The 19,586-nt window shown below is 40.9% G+C and overlaps 1 protein-coding gene across 2 annotated transcripts in view; it reads left to right on the top strand.

The window, feature by feature from the left end:
* Window positions 1–5,750: 5,750 nt before the first annotated feature.
* The window catches only part of LOC125439050 (desmocollin-1-like), a 35,227-nt gene continuing 21,391 nt past the window's right edge, over window positions 5,751–19,586 (top strand). The window contains exons 1-4 of one of the 2 annotated variants that reach the window (XM_048507919.1): window positions 5,751–6,066; window positions 16,108–16,192; window positions 17,791–17,993; window positions 19,168–19,278. In XM_048507919.1, coding sequence (XP_048363876.1) covers window positions 5,989–6,066; window positions 16,108–16,192; window positions 17,791–17,993; window positions 19,168–19,278 — 477 coding nt within the window. In that variant the 5' untranslated portion in view covers window positions 5,751–5,988. The remainder of the gene's footprint in view (window positions 6,067–16,107; window positions 16,193–17,790; window positions 17,994–19,167; window positions 19,279–19,586) is intronic. The other variant, XM_048507918.1, reaches the window with a different exon arrangement.

Below are 19,586 nucleotides of genomic sequence, written 5' to 3'. Positions count from 1 at the left end.
AGTGGTTAAGAGCAGGTGTACTCTAATCTGGAGTAACCGGGTTTGATTCCCCGCTCTGCTACCTGATCTGTGGAGGCTTATCTGGGGAATTCAGATTAGCCTGTACATTCCAACACAAGCCAGCTGGGTGACCTTGGGCTAGTCACAGTTCTTTTGAGCTCTCTCAGCTCCACCTACCTCACAGGGTGTTTGTTGTGAGGGGGGAAGGGCAAGGAGATTGTAAGCCCCTTTGAGTCTTCTATAGGAGAGAAAGGGGGATATAAATAATCCTCCTCCTCCTCCTCTTTCCGGTCTTCATTTGCCAGATTGGCTGGGGGAAGGAGAGGGGGGTCGCTGAGTGATTTGTAAAAGGGGAGAAATAGGGCTGGGATAGCTGGAGGAGCGCAAGTGTAGGCTGTGTTGATATGAACACATTCTGTAATGTAAAATGGACAAGGCCTAGCTCCTCCCCTTGCATGCATGCACAGCTCTTTAAAAAGTGAGCTGTGGCCAATATGCCTTGCTTTTCATATAATAGGATGGTAATCCATGAGTTACATTAAATATCTTTTTGTTCAAAAACCTCTTGGAAATGAATTCCTTTTACTGAATTATACATTTGAAATATTTTATGAAGATCAGTATATGTGTACTCTGGAAAGTACTGGAAATATCTATTTTCATGCATTACATTCCAAAGAGACACTACAACCCCAACAGCCCCATCCAAAAAGCTGCAGGCAATATAAGGAGGTAGTGAATGCCCAAAACACCCTGGTAATGCCCTGACATAGCTCTGGGGGCCAGGCTGTTTTCTGGATCAGGTGCCACCGACGTCAGTGGTGCCTGCCCACTTCCGAATTTGCTCTCTCAACCGGTGTAAATGCCACTTATGCTGGTGGTGAGGGCAAATGTGCCAGCACAGCCCTGTGCCAGCTCCAACAGCCCATTCGCCCCCCCCCCGGATTTCACTGCCTAAGACCTTTACAGTTGACACTGATATCCAACTATTAATAAATGCTGCAGAATAATTTGTCTATCAAATGGCCCCAAGTGTTGACCCGACTATTCTAAGTCTCAGCCCCATACTCTTCAATCAAGCCTTGCATATATGTCACTAGCAGGGAGATACCGGAATTACAGTGGCTACATGCTGCTGCAGAGCATCAGTCACAAATATAATTAAAGAGAGCATCACTCTCTAGCAAATACAGTGGTGCAGGCCTGATTGCAACATGACTCTATTCCAATTTTAATGTGATGCTATGTTATGAAGCTATCCTATATTAATGTAGTCTCAACTGTCCAACTTGTGAAACTCAAGGATAGGATTTCAGTACAAAGAGTAATATACAAAAAAAAATCGGACCAAAAATCACAAAGCAATCCTTGTAGTTACAAGCAACTAAAAATATGCATCACTTTCATGTACCTTAAATAAAAATCAGATACCTTGAATAAAAATCATTGAAAAGTTCACAACTGGAGCTGCAGAACTTTTTATTCGATAGGTTATGTTCATCGTGTTGAAGCTATTTTACAGCAACAGTATAAGCAGAATGAGTTCTTCTTAAACCCACTGAAGTCACTGGCTTAGAAGGACATAATTCTGCGGAGAATGGCATTGTTTGTCATTAGATTCACAACAAAATTATTTATTTATTTAACAGATTTGTTTATTTAACAGATTTCTGTGCTGTGTCTATGCCTGCATAAGGTGGCTTACAATTCAAAGAAAGTATTCATATTTAGAAAAAAACCCCACAAACAGTTGGGACACTGAGTGGTGGGACACTGAGGCATTGTAACAGGGATAGATTACTATACTTAGTGGAGACTGGAACCCAGACTATAACTTTTCTTCCACCTAATTGCAGAAGTGTAGTTTATCAGCTTTGCAAAAGAACTCTTGTGCAAAAGAAACTATGGTCCGTTCCACACAGCTGAAATAAAATGTCTTGAGGATGCAAAAAAAAAAGTGTTCAGGAAAGGCACTTTGCACAGCCTTTTTTCAAAGATGTCCTTAAGACACGTTATTTCTGTTGGTTTTTTTTTAAAAAAAGCTTCAAAGTGCACCTTTTCCCCCTAAGCCCCCCACAAAACTACACTGTCTGGCTGTGCAGAATGCAGAGCTCAGGAAGTGTCTTACGTTTCCTGACTGATCATTTTGCTGCCTGGTCAGTTTCACCTTCCGTTTGTGTCTGACATTTTGGGTGCAGCTGAAGGGATTCTTCCTGTGGCCATTTGTTGAAGGTTGCTCCAGGACATTTGCTCTGCAGGCTCTGATCCTGGGCATCTTTTCAGTCCCAAAAGTACATATTCAGCTGGTTCTGTCAATTCTGGCAATATATAGTTTTTGACACCCCCCCCCCCCCCCCCGGAATTATCTCTGTAGCTATGCAGACATGCATAAAAGAATCTTAGCTACTCTAAAGACTGTTCTGCCACCCATTGAAAACCTTGCCCTTCATGGACAAGTTTTTTCTTACTTGTTGTTTTTGCCTCCCCATGCTGCGAGAACGCCTGCTTGGGAATGGCATGGCAGTGTGGCTACAGTGTCACATCCCGGTGCCTGACCCTGTGGATGGGGCTGCCCATGGTAGTAGGTATGCTCATTACCAGAGACAGGCCTAATGATCAGGCACTCTATTCTATTGTCTCCCAGAGGTATAATTAAAAAATAATTATAATACCCGGCAGAGCTACCCTTTAAACCTAGCCAGACTCCACTGTCCTCTCCCTGAGACTTATCTGAACTAACTTTCTGTCGAGGCTTATCTGGGGAATTCAGATTAGCCTGTGCACTCCAACACACGGCAGTTGGGTGACCTTGGACTAGTCTCCTGAGTTCTAACTACCTCACAGGGTGTTTGTTGTGAGAGGGGGAAGGTAAATGAGTTTGTAAGCCCCTTTGAGTCTCCTTGCAGGAGAGAAAGGGGGATATAAATCCAATTCTTCTTCTTTTTCTCTGTGCTTCCCTCCAGCATTTCATCTCCCCTCTGAAAGGTGATTGGATTTTTGAGCAGCATTACCATAAGTTCAGCTGAGTGGATGTTTTTCCCTTCAGGGGCAGGACAGCTTTCTGTCCATCACATCTTGGTTTCGTTTTGTCATGTTTTTAACTGTGTTTTAAAGGCATATGCTTTTTTTGTTGAGTTTGTTCTGCCTTGTTATAGATTTTTAACTGCTTTACATTTTTTCCTGTTACTAAAACATTTTTAATTTTTAAAGGGCTTGTGCTTTAGTGGAGAAGATTTTCAAAGTTGTTGCTGTATTAAAAAGTTTTTGGGGGGCAGTCTTCTGGTTCTAGTTTTACAGTTGTTCTCCTGTAGTTGTTTTAAAGATACTTTTCTGTTGCTTTTTTAAGGAAGTGATTTTGTTGGGGTATTTGTTTTAGTATTTTTGATAGCTACTAAAAATTTAATTGTTGCAGTAGGTTCTGAATAAAATTTATGGCTAGGTTTTAATACAAGCTAACTGTGGTGAAAAACCTGAATAGTCCAGACAAGCCCAAGCCTGCAAGAGCTAGGCTGCTAGGCAGGATCAGTCATGGATAGTATTTGGATGGGAGAACACCAAGGAAGACAGAGAGGATGGTCACGAAAATCCTTTGAGGGATTGCTATAAGTCAATTATACCTTGATAGCTCTTTATTAGCATTAACTGTATATGACGGGTAGAGATTTCTAAAAACACAAAATAAATATCACCTTACAGTTCAGTGTTCTCAACAAAATAGTCCTTGGTTAGGCTTCCCCTCCTCCAAAAAAACCTAGGACAGGTAGACAGAAAAACTCAAAGAACCGAGTCAGATTCACAAGCAAATTAGTTGGTGCTCAGACTCAAAGCACAATATAACTACATATAAAAGGTAACTTACTTTGTTGAAGCAATCCAGGGGATAGAAATTCAGAATTAGCATACTCTGGGGCCCTGGGGAAAGACTAGGCAGAAGAATAGTAGGGCACAGGGGAGAGGTAGGGCTGCACCTTTCTCCCCATCAGAGCAGAGGTCTACCCCACAACAGCCTTCCACCAATGTCCCTCTGTCTGGGATGGTGCAACGAAGAGGCCTTGCAAGGCTTTCTTCAATGAAACTGTGGTGGACGCACTGCCTGTAGAAATAACTGAGGCTGATTCCGCATGGGCCAAAAACAGCAGTGTGAAAGCGGTGTGAAAATGGTGTAAAAGGGTTTGAAACGGTGTAAAAGGGTTTATACTGTTTTCACACCGTTTTCACACTGCTGTTTTTGGCCCATGCGGAATCAGCCTGAGGTAAGTGGGCAGAAAGTTACAGCTTTGGCTGCATCTCCTCCAGCTGTTGTGACTCAGTAGCAGCAACAGCCACCCAATTGTTTTTTGGGCTAAACTTGAAGGGCAAAAATCTTTGGGTTCTCAAGTTCACAGCAGGAATCCAGAGGCTGCTGGAAGAACTGGAAGAGAGACTGGGCATGCCTTTCCCATTTCCTCCCATTTTCCCCTGCCACAGGAAACCCTTGTCTCCTATCTCTTTCTACAGCCGGACATCCCTGCCAGAGCCCTTTTAAGGTCTTCATGCACTTGTCCTGGCAATTCACTCCCCATTGCGGAAATGAGAGGTCTGGATTTTCCTTTTACTTTCATATGATGTTGTGTCCCTTCCTATCATATGCTTGCAGCCTAGCAGATCCTCTGCTACTTCTTAAGCATTAAAGTGGTCCTAGGAAAGGCTGAAGACATTATATGAGGTTGCATATTTGTAAGTGAAATTTTTGCACCAAGATGGTGCCACAGAGCACTATGTCTTTTTTCCTGTTGCAGTCCATGGGCATAGTTGTGATGGAGATGATTTGCTGGTGAATCTCTGGAGTAAAAATGAAAAACAGTTCTTACCAATGCAAGTTTTTGGCACCACAGCAGCAATATGGAGAGTTGAATTTTTGCTTTTTGATGTGGCCTGTGGTTAAGCAGTTCACATGTGATATAATGACAGATTGGGGAGTGGGGCATGTTTGGAAAACAACTAGACACTCCATAAAGTTCAATCAGATTTGGCATCTACTGTTTTTTCTTCAATATGCTGAATGTTTTTGTTTTTGTTTTTCAAAATGTGCATTTCTATACTTTCCAGTTTGCACTTTTTTAGATCTACACATTTGAGGACATTGTCATCAGCACGATGCATCAATACACTCCAAAAACCAAAATGCCAAAAACGATACTATAATAAGCCAACCACTACAGCCTTAAGTTCACTGTATACTTACAGGACAACTTAAGGAGGAAACAGGTACTTTGGAAGGCCAGGTCTAGAGTTTTCTTGGGGGTGGGGAGGGGCGTGAGAGAAGACGAAGAAAAGTGAAAAAAATTATTTCTAAGAAAAGAAAACCTGATCAGGCACCTACACTTCTGTTCCCTGTTAGTAAGGAGAACAAAGCCAAACAAAACCTCTTGGGCGCGGGAGGAAGAATCAATCCAAGCTCACGCGGTAGGAGGGCTCTGTTGGGGCGGCGCACAGTTGCCAGGGCGCTGTCCTACCCTGCACGACAAAGGTACATTGCAGGCGGAGGTAGAGACCGCCTTTCCTGGCGCTTGTCACCTCCCACCTTGGCCGCGCCCGTGTGAACGTCTCTGTCCCTCGCTGTACAGTCAGTGGCGAGGCAGCTGGGAAGGGCGTGTAATCCCCTCCGCGTCTCTTATCCGCCTCGCGCAGGGCGGGGTTGGGGCCACTCCCTTGCCAAGCAGAAAGAAAGGGAAAAGTGGGAAGGAGAACTCTAATTAAAAAGTCCGCTCTGAAGAGCCGCCGCAGGAGACTCTCCTCCCTCGGTGTGGCCCCGCCCTTTCTGTGAGCCTGTGGAGGGGAGGAGGCAGCCGGCGCCTGAACAGCGGGAGAAGGAGCGAGGAAAGAAAGTCACGTCCTCCCGCCCAGCCAGCGCCACCCCCTCTGACTTACCTGGCCCCTTTGTGCGCGCGCCTTGTTAACCCTCGTCCGCCCTATTCTTTTCACCACCAAGCCCTCTCCAGCCAGGACATGGCTCCTCTAGCAGCAGCAAGGCTCGGCGGTTCTTCGTCTAGAGCCGCCTGCCTCCAACTTGCTATCAGTCTCCTGGTGAGTAGGATCGTGGGAATGGGAACGCGCGCCTTCTGGAGCGGAGCGCGCGAGCGAGGGGGAGAAGGGACAGTACTACGAGAGACAAATCGAGGCGTGTTTCACAGCCGACGGAATTTTGGTGTGTGCGGCAAGTTCTGGTCTAAGTAGGGGCGAGCGTTTGCCCACAAGGGCTCTGCGTCGTCTTCCGTGGCGGGGCTGCTGCAAAGAGCCCGGGGATGGGTTTTCTTTTCGGACTCCTGCACTCGAGGCATAGGCTGAGAATGCGGGTGCCTTTGAAGTAGTCGCCCTTGGCAGACTGTTCGAAGAGTTCATAGAAATCCTCACCCCACACACGCTTAAATTCCCCAAGGGGACCAAATCCCCAGAAATAACTGGTTTAATGCCCCTCTCCCCCGCCCCAGTTCTGGCAATGAAAAAAAATATGGCTGTTTGTATTTAAAAGACAGCCTGTGGAATGGCCAGACGACCCTCGGGCTGGTCACTCGTGAGTCCCACCGGCGCTTCTGCTTGCTTGTTCAGGGCTGCACCTTTAAAGTTGCCCGGGTCCAAAGAAGGAATGTGTTCGGTTTTATGGTGCTGGACAAAATAGAGAATGCTGTTGGAAATAAAGTGGCGGTTCTAATGTGGGACGTATCAGTTTCAGCCGCAATAGGCAGCCCCCCTGCACGCTTTGGAATCGAAGTGGGTAGTTTTGTACTTGGCAACATGTTCTATCGGCGAGATTGTCGGCTGGTGTGGCTGCATTCCCATTCACAGCCCTCAATGTGGTTTGCTCGGACGAAATGAAACTTGCGGTGGCGCAAGGCGAATCTGTAGAGAGAAGAGCAGTCTCTGTTTTTCTTACGTTCTTCTACTTTGGCCTGAAAGTGTCCGGTTGTTGATCTTTGAGCCTGGCTCCTGTAGCTGAAGGTTTGGTAAAGCGATAAGGTTTGAATACATGCAGTATTGGACAGGAGTTTCATATGTGATGTATCGGACTGTGAAGCAGACAAGCAACTGAAATAAAGTATGAAGCAGACAGGCACCTGAAATAAAGTATTTAAGTACCTTAAAAACTGTTTTTGTCAAAGGCGATTCATATCCATGTTCTTTATTAAGACAAAGAAGGTAATGGGGAAATGTTAATCAAATCGGGTAATAAGGTAGTACCAATGAAGGAAGGAGGGGTTTAGAAATATATTTTATATTAATGGAAATATAATATCTTACTCAATTTACATTCTTTTGTTGATCCTTAGAAAGGGGCAATTGGGCAATGGGACCTGGGCAATGTACTTGAAATTTGAGTTCCCAATCCTTTCAGTGACACTCTTGCTATTATACACCCATTTACTTCCAGAGGGTTTCAGATCATTTCTATGGCTCATTCCGCACATGCAGAATAATGCACTTTCAAACTACTTTCAATGCTCTTTGAAGCTGTGCGGAATGGCAAAATCCACTTGCAAACAGTTGTGAAAGTGGTTTGAAAACGCATTATTTTGCGTGTGCAGAAGGGGCCTATGTTAAGAAATGAATCTTATTTTTCAAAACCTCAAATTATTAGATGAAATAAGGCTTACAAATCTTATCACATTTCTTTTCCCTGCAGTAAGTTGTTTAGTTGCTTTTAATGTGTAATACATGAGTAATAATTTTTCTGTTCATGAATGTTACATCTACTATCCATCCCTAACCTGCCCTATCAAGATAACAACAGATCTCTAGATAATGAAAATGATAATGAAATGGCTGAAGCCTGACAGTGATCTGGTGGATTTTGCTGAAGCTGTATTTCATAGCTGATTATGAACAACTGGCTATCCTTAATAAAACATGCCAGTTTCTTCATACATTTGTAGCTGCTATTTTTGTTGGTACATTCCTGCATCAAACTCAGGGCCAGAGTTCAGTTTATACAGCATCAAGCGGTGATGTTATTCAAATGGTTTTATTTGGCCTTGAGGTCTTTGATGTTCTTACAGTGCAATCCTCAACATAGTTACACCCTTCTAAATCTATGGAAGGGTGTAACTCTGTTTAGGATTATACAATGTTTCTAATTTTAAGCAAATAAGTGATTAATTAAAAGTTACTTTGTTGACAACTCTACAATCTTACTGACATAAAGGTAGATTTAATTTACTACATTACAGACATGAAGACTATTCTGTCCAATTGAACTGCCAGGATATTTTTTTGCTGTTAATTTAAAACACAAATATGTAATATTTTGACTAATTTTCATAAAAAAGTAACTTTATGACAGATGTTTCTAACTTTTAATGAACTTTCCTGATTTATTTATTTGATACATTAAAGCCAGGCTTATCTACTTGGCAACAAGACTAGGGAAACCTAGTCTTCATGCTTTCTATGGGATCCAGCATCTGATGCTTTATGGAGAAAGTTGTAGTTGTGCTTCCTTCAACTGCTTTTTAAGACAAAAAACACCAAGCAATTTGGTTTCCAGAATGATCAACCATACCTTTATTTTATAGATATACTTTGAGGTCTTTTTCTTCTTAACTGCTACTTGAGGTGTTTGGCATTGTAGTCATGCAACAGTAACAAGGTGTTTTTTTCTGTGCTGCCCCCGCCCTGCCCCATGATGGCTAGTGAATAACTTCAACACTTATATGCCTTACTTCACAATTCATCTTAATGATTTCAAATAATCAGCATGGTCTAGAGAAGCTCATAACCTTTATATGAAATAGTTCACAAATATGTTTCACTGAAATCTGTGTCTTTTATTTTCAGATAAACTCGTTACAATCAGGGTATAAGCATACTTCAGATTCAAAATCAAAGGATTTGTGAACGTATCCCTCCCCCTTCTTTTTAGTGAGGCCAAATACTAACAGTCAGAAATTCTTGTAATTATGTATTGTCATGTTGTTCACTGAAGTGGCTTCAGAAAGACAGCACTTATAAGTTACTGCCTTTTTCTGGATTAACGTAGGGAACTAGAATTGGGACACTTAAACTCCAGAGACTCACGGGTATTGAAGGGTTGTAATATGTGCTTAACTGCTTTGAGTATAAAAAGCACTGTTATTATTACCAGTAATACAACATTCTCGTGGGGCCTATTACTTCCTTACAATCAGTGCTTTCTTAAAATAGTGAACAATTATGCAACTGTGGTGCATGCCTGAAATCTTTTATTCTGGAATTCAGTTGGATAGATTTCCATGAGACTACTCTGTATTTGTTTCAATTGGGTTAGTTTTAATTGTGGCTGCTGCTTTGCCTGGCATATTTTCATCAAATTACACATGGTAAATTTATTGCCACAGCTGTAATCCCAAACCTATTCCTGATGCATGTATCCATCCTTGCAGTTTTAAACTTCGCTACTTCACAATAATAATCCTGGTTCAGTGGACTATACAAAAATACAAGTTTTTTGGTCAAGAGGGGCTAGTGACCACTGACCCATATATAGCCTTCCCGTTCCATACCTGTGATGCTGCACTATAGGGAAGCAGTGTAAAGGTGGTCTGCTGTCCCTTTGCATGGCCACTGCAAAACCCACCCCTTCTTCTCACCTCAGTTTGGAGATGTTATGCCTTTGCATAACTGGGGTTCTTTCATGTTCAGATTTTTATGTTCTTAGGTTATTTACTGTATATTTGAATTAAAAACTATCGTTAAATGAATCATATCAGCCGCAGGAATTAATTAGAAGCCCAGTGATTTTTTAAAAAAAATCTTATAATTTCTTGACGACTGAATGCTATTAATCTGCTTCAGTTCCCCACCAGTCATTGTAATATCTAGTTCCTTTGAATATTTTTAATTGGTACAGAGAAGGTTTAAATGAACTCACTTTGTGTTTCAAGCTGTGAAAGCCCTGTGGAATCCCAGAATGCGGGCATACTGTAGATGTTGGGTATCAAGTGATCTGTGCTGTCCTACTCTATCCTGACTGATGTGGTTGAGTACCAGGGTATATTAAATACTCAGCTGGAGGGTACAGGGCAGCCATTCTATGGGATGCAAGGTCAAGTTTTCTTTCAACTTTATAACACTTAATTTTTCTGAAACTGGTCTGTCAATATTCTCTTGTCCAATGGGAAAATATAAAATACAGCATAAAGTGTACTTGAAAGACATAATTTTGTTCCTCAAGGCAGTATTCATGATATGACTATTCTGTAAAACTTAATGCATTGTTGTATCACTGCCTTCTGCAGTCCACAATTTCCTATTTACAGATGACTTTATTAAAACTGCTACATCTGGCTTATGGTCATATATAACAGTGGACTGTATTAAATTATTATCAATTTTCGCAGAATAAGACTGTGTGAACTTCTGAATAAAATAAGGCCAGATTAAAAAAAACTTTAGCAGATCACAGTCTGAGTTTTTATGGTTGGCAATAGAGAAGCAACTTGCATTCCTACTGCTCACAAACCAGTTATAGATGAATTTTACACACACACTAAATGTTCTATGAGTGATTTCTTTATGGGACTGCAGAGGATTATTCAATGAAAATGTCAACTCAGTATGCAGCAGGGGTGGAAAAGGCAAACTCCATGCTGGGGATTATTAGAATAAGAGTTGAAGAGTTTGGATTTATGCCCCGCCTTTCTCTCCTGTAAGGAGATTCAAGGTGGCTTACAAACTCCTTTCCCTTCTTCGCCGTACAACAAACACCTTGTGAGGTAGGTGGCACTGAGAGAGTTTCAAGGAACTGTGAGTAACACAAGGTCAACTAGCAGGCTTCATGTGTAGGAACAAAAAACAAATCCAGTTCACCAGATAAGGGTCTGCTGCTCATGTGGAGGACTGAGGAATCAAACCTCATTCTCCATATTAGAATCTATCACTCTTAACCACTACACCACACTGGAATGGAGCAGAAAATAAAATGGCTAGTATTATAATGCCCTGTGCAGATTTATGATGAGGCCTCATTTGGAATATAGTACTGTGTGCATTTCTGATCATCATATCTCAAAAAGGAGCTGGAAGAAGCACAAAAGAGAACAACAAAAATGATTAAGGGATTAGAGCACCTCTCTTTTGAAGAAAGGCTAAACAGTTCTCAATTTAGGAAAAAGATATGGGAGCATGACAGCAGCTTTATGTCTGAAGTCTAGAAAGTGGGAAGAGAGAACTTTCTATCTATAGTACTGGGATTTAGGGGTACCCATTGAACTTGATGGATAATAAATTCAGGATTGAAAAAAAGTTTTTTTTTCATTTAATAGAAATTAAATTATGAAATTCACTGTCAGCAGATATACTTATTTATTTTTAAACATTTGTACGGTTATTTTCCACCCAGATAGGGTCTCCAAGGCAGCGAATGGAAAAATGTTAAAACATTTGCACATTAAAACAGCATTTAAATAATATATAAAATAATGTAATAAACACACATAACACCAAAACCAGGCAGGAGACCAATAACAGTTATTTGCAGTATGCCAAATGAAGCAAGAAATATTTACCCACTGGTGGAACACAATGATAGAAAGATACATATTAATCTCCCTGGGGAGAGAGTTCCAAAGTTTTTGAACCCTATCCAAGAAGGCCCTTTCTCAGGTTGTGGTCCTCAGATGGTTTGGGGAGGGGACACCTGAAGCAAGGCCTCCAAAGTTGACCAGAATGGGTAGGTAGGTTCATATGGTAGAAAGCAGTGTTTAAAGCAGGGGTCTGCAACCTGCGGCTCTCCAGATGTTCATGAACTACAATTCCTATCAGTCACCACATTTGCCCTATCAGAAGCACCTCTGTTTTGTCAGGTTTGTTTTAATTTGTTAGCCCTCGTATATTCCAAAGTTGTCTCCAGGCATATTAACAGTTTCTGTAGCCTCTCAGGGATAGGTTGGAAACTCAAGATAGATAGAGCTAAGTGTCATTCTTATAATAGTGACATCTCAGCCCAGATCTCTGGAAAATGTCTTTCATGGCTTTATATAGATGCTGAAAAACGTGAAGGACAAGATGGAACCTTGAATGACCCAGAAGCCAAGAGGTGAAGCTGTAATCTCCCAGCACCACATGTGGAAACCTACCTTTGAGGCTGACCAAGAGCACCACAGGACTGTAATATTCACTAGTATAAATGGCTTAAAAAAGGATTAGATGAATTTATGGAGATTAGTCTATCAACAGTCAATAGTCAAGTGAGTGCAGAGTAAACTTATAAATGAATTGCTAGAAGGGGACATCACTGGAAGACCTTAGCCTCTATGTCCTGTTTATTGGCCTCCTGGGACAACTGGTTGTCCAGTGTATGAAATGAAATACTGGACTATGGTCCAGCAGGTCATCTTTTATGTTCTTAACAGTACCAGCAGTATTGTTCATTCCCCAGACATTATACGGCAGATTTTACCTATGGCTACAAACCCCAAAACTGTGGAACATTGTACATCCAGAAGCACAGAACTATGGCAGGTCATTCCCAAATGAATTACTGATATTGGCTGCATAATTCTCTTAGAATTTGTTGCTTGGTTTAGTTTAGTTTTATTTATCTTCAAATCTTACTTTTTTGGTATCATTTCCACAAAGAACATGTTTGAGAGTTGCCCTGTTTTATTTGTTGGGTTTCTGGATGCACTTGAACTAAAGGCTAGCTAGTTTGGCAACTCAGCTTGCTGGGAAGCATGTAGGAATTTAATGTAGTGATTTAAAAACCTCCTGTAACCCTCAGGTGATGAGGTCTGGAGCCAGGAAAATAATCTTTTTGGAGTGAAAATCACCAAAAAGACATAGGCCTTTATGTGCTTGTAATCTGCCCCACACTAAATGTACATTCCCTTGAGGTCAGATTTCAGTTGTGCACATGTCCCACCCCCCACCCCCCCAACCTCACCATGCTTCAAATCAGATTGTCCCTGCAGTTTTTGAAACCTCTGAAACTGTGACTTCCCCTTAGCAGGGAAAATGAAGGGGATCAGAATGTGTTTTGCTTTCTTTGGGTTTTCTCACTCTCCCCACTTTCACCCATTGACAAAGCAACAGTTTCTCCCGTTCATCTGAGATAGAAAAGGCTGATTAAAAAAATCATGGTGGAATCTATTGCTGGAGTGATAGACTTTGAAACTGACATAAAACTTGAATGATCTAGTGCAGTGGTTCCCAATCTCTTTTCCCTTATCAACCCATTTCCCTAAAATTGTACCTCCATATTAGCAAACCTGTTACATAATTTATTTCATGTACCCCAAAACACTCAGGCTGGGAACCCCTAATCTAGAGAATTAATGCTAGACCCTCCCCCAAAAGAGAAAAGAACAAGGAAGCAGTGGGCAGGAAAATGGTGGATTGACTCAGCTCTACTCAGGGCACTTTGCAGCAAGGTAATCCGGTGAGGACAAAAAACAATAGGGAGACCCCACTGCAAAGCAAATAGCTGTGATGTTGCTTTTATAACGTAGAGATCCATTTAAGGGGTTCATATTTGTATTTGCATAAGGGGAGATACCACCATTGTGTGGGATTTGCTGTTCCCCTCCATATTAAATAGCTGTACTTTGTGTGATTGTATTTTGACACTGCTGGTCAGGTTTTTTCCCCTAAGTCCTACCACCTGATCCACATCACACATTGCCTCTTACCATTCCGCTTAGCTAATGGAGGAACCTGAATTCAATATAAGAAGGCTTTTTCTGATGAAAGAGGCTCTTTTGCTAGCAGGAGAGAGTGCTGCCATTAGCTTAATAGAAAGGTGGGGTACAACATAATATGACCCAAGGTTTATTTCTGGGTGGATATTACTTGGAATGCTTTCTTCATACTTTTTTTAAAATGGGTGACTGTGGGAACTCTGTGTGACTGTGGGAACTACTCGTACCTGGTTTGCTTAAAAAAGGAAATTTGAAGTATAAACTGTACCGAAGGTTTAAAGGCTGCTTGAAACCCAATCTTGTACAAACTGGCTTAGATACTGTTACATTATAAGCATCTCTAATATTTCTTATGCAGCAACTTTATGGAATTTCTTTTCAGGGAGATTCGTCTGTCAATCATTGTCTTCTGCCAAAGGGTGAAGATTTAGCCTGTTCTATTTGATTATTGCCCTCATTCCTGTTATGTGTTTATGTGCTTTGTTTAATTGTTTTTAACTGTTATATTGTTCCCATCAAAGGGTAATTTAAAGCATGGTTAGGCATGCTGAAAGATCAATTTGGAAATACATTAATTGAACAGGACAAAATTTTAAAAAGATGGGAATAACGCACTGAGAACTATACAGAAAAGATGAAAGGATGATAGATTTCTTCCAAGAAGAATCTTTGTTTGTAGAACCGTCAGTTTTAAAAAGTGAAGTGAAAGCTGCATTGAAAGCAGTTGGGAGAAACAAATCACCAGGTGTAGATGAGGTATTTGATGGAATCCTCAAAATCTTAACAAAAGTATGCCAACAAATGTGGAAAACAAAACAATGGCTCACAGACTGGAAAATCTCAATTTACCTTCAATTTCTAGAAAAGGAGACATCATAGGCTGCAACAATTGTAAAACTATTGCATTAATTTCTCACACAAGTAAAATGATTGTTGATTTCAGGATGGATTTAAGTCACATCGATTTCAATTACTGTTTAAATCTCTAGTCAGACTAGATTTGCCCACTTTCTTCATGTCCAGCTTCCACACCCATGCATAGTAATAAGGAATAAATACTACAGGAGAGATTTGATTTAAACGACTGGTCAGGACAACTAGATTTTGATTACAGTTTTCTAATAAAGATTCTTTTAGGTATAATGTTAATATTTAAAACCAAAACTCGCCTTGCTGCCCTTCCCCTGCCCTTAGCCACACCTTTCAACCCTCCCCCCACTGTAAAACACCTTCCTGCCCACCCCTAGCCACACCTTTCAAATCTCTCCATCCCAACACTTACCTTGCCGTACTCCCTCACCTCTGGCCACACCTTTCAACTTTCCCCAATCACTCACCTTGCTGTCCTCCCCCACCCCTAGCCACAGCTTTCAACCCTCCACCCACACCAGCCCTCACCTTGCTGCCCTCCCCCCATTGAAGCCACTCCTCTGAACCCTCTCCGTAGCCTCACCTTCCTACCTACCCCAAGCCACACCAAGAAAGGATGGGGAGGGGGCTGCTACAGCTCCAGTAAAGCCCATTGCAGGATGAGATGCTTCTTCTTTGACCCTTTGCTAGGGCCCATTGCATCTCCCCGACAATGGGCTTTGCTGCTAGTTTTACATAAGCCTCTGACAAGAACATGATCTTAGCCAAAAGGCTGAGAAGCCATTATGTCTTGGAGTGGCCTCTTTATGAAGAACCAAGAACTAAATTTACTAAGAAACTTGCCAATCACTGCAGATACTGTGAATGCTAAAATTTTGATTTTTTTATTGTCAGATACTGATCTATATGTTTCTGAGTTGCACTATTCACATGTGCTGCAAGGAAAATTAGATTAAATATTGCTAAGTGACCTGCATGTTATATCACTTTACTGTTATGAATGTCTGTTTTATCTTTGCTTAAAATTTACCTTAGGTATATTTAGCCTATTTAGTTGTTAACATGTGTGTAGGATTTTAGCTATTGAGACACGTTTGTTGTTGTTTTTCCTCGTTTTGACATATTGTATTGTTTAGGGTATGAGAAGATTGTGAAGGCCTATGGCCAGTACAATAAACCTTTGCTACTGCTACATAAACCTGTTGGATTGACTCAATCAAGGAAGCCACACCTCTCAGTTTGCAAGTTCTGAGCAAGGCTGTTTATGATGAGCTGTTTTGAAGGTCATTAATTCATAGGGTTACCAAGTCAGAAGCTACGATGTTACTTAACACACTTGTGTGTGTGTGTGTGTGTGTGTGTGTGTGTGTTTAAATCTGTTTTTAATGTCTTTGATCTCGTTTGAGAACCCTAACTTGGGTGGAAAGACAGCAGAAAATGTTTTAAATAAGTACATTCCAGTGGTGAAACACTGATGCTTGCTTCTATATTGATATTTGCTTGTTCCTCTAAGCATACTATTGTACATATAAAAAATTCAAATTGTAATTTTTAATTCTTCTCCCCTCCCCCCCCCCCCCCCCCGCAGGTACTAAGTTTATATTGCGAAGCTTGCAGGAAAGTGACCTTTAATCTGCCTTCCAAACTAGAAGCAGGGGCATTAATTGGCAAAGGTGAGAAACTGCAACAATATTAGAGTTGCTAACTAACTACTAAATGTCATGTACCTTTAATAGAAGTTTAATGGAATATATTTTAAAAGGTGATTTACCTCCATGGCATAGAAAGCTTCAGCGGACCATTTTTACATGTTAAGCCTCTATTAAAGCAACAGGATAGTTCTTTCCAGACCTGTTTGGCAACCCTAAAGAACATGCTAAAGTAATCAGTATCTTCTTTCTGTTGTTGCATTTACAGTGAGATTTTCAAGTTTTGCTGTAGCAGTGCCATTTTAAAAATATTTAAATTCTTTTAAACCACTTGGCTTCAGAAAGAACTGTGGAGCTTTAGATTTATAGTTGCTTAGGATCACACTGCAAAATGCAGAGGATATCAGCAAGTTGTAGTTTTTTTCTCCAGTGGTTCTAAAAAATAAAACTCCCACCAACAACTTTACACATGAGAAGGTTAAAATTATTACTCAGTTATAGGATTTTTTGGTTTAATTTTTATAAATGTGTAAATGTATTGTTTATCTGATATAGCTATTCGCCTGAATTTTTAACCTGCTTATCTTGATGGTAGGAAACATGGGTCTATCAGATTGGTGCTAATGGGCTAAGTTTGTGAAATAAATAAGGTTTACAACATTCATATATTGGATGGTCAAACAGGATTTGAGCCATCCTTTATCCCCCACTCATTGGAAATATGCTAATTGAAGCACAGTGTACTGTAAGGAATGGTCAATGGATAGGCTGTAGATGTTTGTTACTTAGATCTTCAAATTTAGGTGCTAGATTTAAATCACAGTTTGAAGCAAGTTTGCTAACTACTGAATTTTTAGCAAACATTAAAAATGTAAAGCTGATGTACCCTTCTACCTCATATATTGTTAAGTTTAGGCAAAAGTGGCAAATAAATTATTAAATCCAAATCCAAAACCTTTATTAGGCATAAAAGAATAAATTATTAAGTAGTGGCAAAACTATTGGGTTTCATGTATTTTATACTGTTTTATGGTTATCTATTGTTTTCTGCCCTAAGCCCTACTGGGCAGGGCGGGATATAAATGGAAATAAATAAATAAATTAAATAAAACTACTTCAGTGTGACGTCACAATGGATGTGCTGGACTAGTACTATATTAACTTTACTCTGACTGCAAGTGTGTATCCTGCAGTGGCATAGCGCCGTGGGGGTGGGAGGTGCACTACGCACTGGACTCTCACCGGTGCGGGGATGATGGGGCATTCCGAGGCGAGTGGGGGCATGGCGGGGACGTAGGGTGCACGCTTTCCCCAGGCGCAGTTCCCCCTTGCTCCGGGCCTGGTATCTAGTTTCAAACATTTAAGTATAATCTCTCAGGCCCTTTCCGCACATGCAGAATAATGCGCTTTCAATCCACTTTCAATCCACTTTGAAACTGTGTGGAATATCAAAATCTACTTTCAAACAATTGTGAAAACGGATTGAATGTTCAATATTCTGCACGTGTGGAAGGGGCCTTAATTTTGTTTCATGGTGATAAAAGTTAAAAATGATTATTAGTCATTGTTGAAGATGGTTTGTTTGCTATTTCCCTTTTCTTTTTTTACAATTTTTCTTACAGTAAATCTGAAACTGTGTCTCAGGACTTCAGACCTAATCACTTCAAGTGATCCTGACTTCAGAGTTCTAGAAGATGGTTCTTTGTTTTCAACAAATGCTATTTCATTGTCTTCTGCTGGCAGAAATTTTACAATATTGCTTACAGACTCACAAAAAAAAATACAAAAGCAAGTGCCCGTCATTTTGCAATCCAATCTGAAAAAGGTAAGGAATGTTTATTGATATTAAGATGTATTTGAGCAAAGTAGAGTTCAAGTATGTTCCTTATCTTGCAAACTGTTAATGTCATGTGCACTGCTTTAAACAATTATAATTATCTTCCTGATTCCCACACAAATTTAAGTATTTAATCTGTGATGGTGCAAGTTAATTTCATTGTGTTTAGTGCACCATGTTTCAGCAATTCATTGTACAGTAAAACTAGATGTTTCAGGAAACATGACTTTTACTGAAAACAACAGTTTCTGATTTCCTTTCTCCACAATAACATTTAGGAAAGTGAAATGTATCACAGAATATTAATGCATTGTATTTGGCATTCGTCCACTCCTGCAAACCACAGTCTAATGAAATGAATTGGGAGCATGGAAACTCCACATCATACAGCATCACTATTCTGTGCTTTGTAATATCAGCCATTATGGGGGAGAGCAGAAGAAATGCAAGTTGGGTTTGCTGGTTTCAACAGCAGCCACATAGCTTCTATATTGTGTCATTAGGGTTTTTAATAGATCTGTGGCTCAAAGTATATCACCAGAAGATGTATACAAAAATACATTAAAATACTTGAAAAAACAACCCCTCCAAAGGGGGGACAAAAGGGCTCTAGGGAGCAGCGCAGCCTTGTGCCAGCATGTTTGTCCTCCTCAGGGCATTAACCCTGGTGGAGGAGGCAGACATTCCAGCAACCACCTGTCATGCAGCCCCACCACTGCAGAACCCAGAAGTCTGGGCTGTGATGGAGCTGTGCCAGCTTCCTGCTCGAATGCCAATGTGGGGAGGCATTCCTGGGAGCGGAGCTGATGTTAGTCATCTCCCTCCCAAGGTTGAGGGCCAAGAGCACAGCACCTCGGCCTTCAGACATGCAACCCTTTTGGTGGTGAACATCTTGTAATCCCTCTGGGGCTTTACAGTGAAGGGGGGGGTTGAGGGGCCTTTTCGGAGCTCTCCACACTGCTGAAAAGCCCTCTTGTAGGCAGCAGGGTGGTACTACACTGGTGCTGCCTCCCACCACCTCATGTTTGGATGGGGATGTAAGTTCTAGAAGAAGCTGACAGAATTACTAGTCCATTCCATAGAAGATATGAAAAAATGGGAACTATAAACAAACATGCATAATTAAATTGTAGTACTGATATTGTTGTCTTCTAAAAATTAGGCCACTGAAAAAGGGGAGATTGTTCTTAGAAGAAGTAAACGAAGATGGGCTCCTGTTCCAACCATTATAATGGAAAACTCGCTGGGACCTTTTCCAATGCAAATTCAGCAGGTAGCGTTTATTGTATTGAATAGATTCTACTAAAAGGGTTCTTTCTTGTTTTACTTACAGGCATACATGTTATGTAGAGTATGACTCTGAGAAAACCTAAGCTATTATCAAAAGATAGTAGTTACTTTGGTATGAGTAATTGTTTAGTGGTTTGAGTAGTTGTTTATGGATCAAGTCTATAATGTTTGTATTATTTATTTGTTTGTTTGATTTGGGAACTGCCCACCCCCGAAGGGCTCTGGGCAGTGTACAGAAATATAAATACAATGATACAAATACGGCAATACATAATACATTAAAAGTCATAA

Source organism: Sphaerodactylus townsendi, linkage group LG09 (assembly GCF_021028975.2).
Source record: "Sphaerodactylus townsendi isolate TG3544 linkage group LG09, MPM_Stown_v2.3, whole genome shotgun sequence".
Lineage (NCBI taxonomy): Eukaryota > Metazoa > Chordata > Lepidosauria > Squamata > Sphaerodactylidae > Sphaerodactylus > Sphaerodactylus townsendi.
This window is presented reverse-complemented; position numbering and strand designations above follow the sequence as displayed.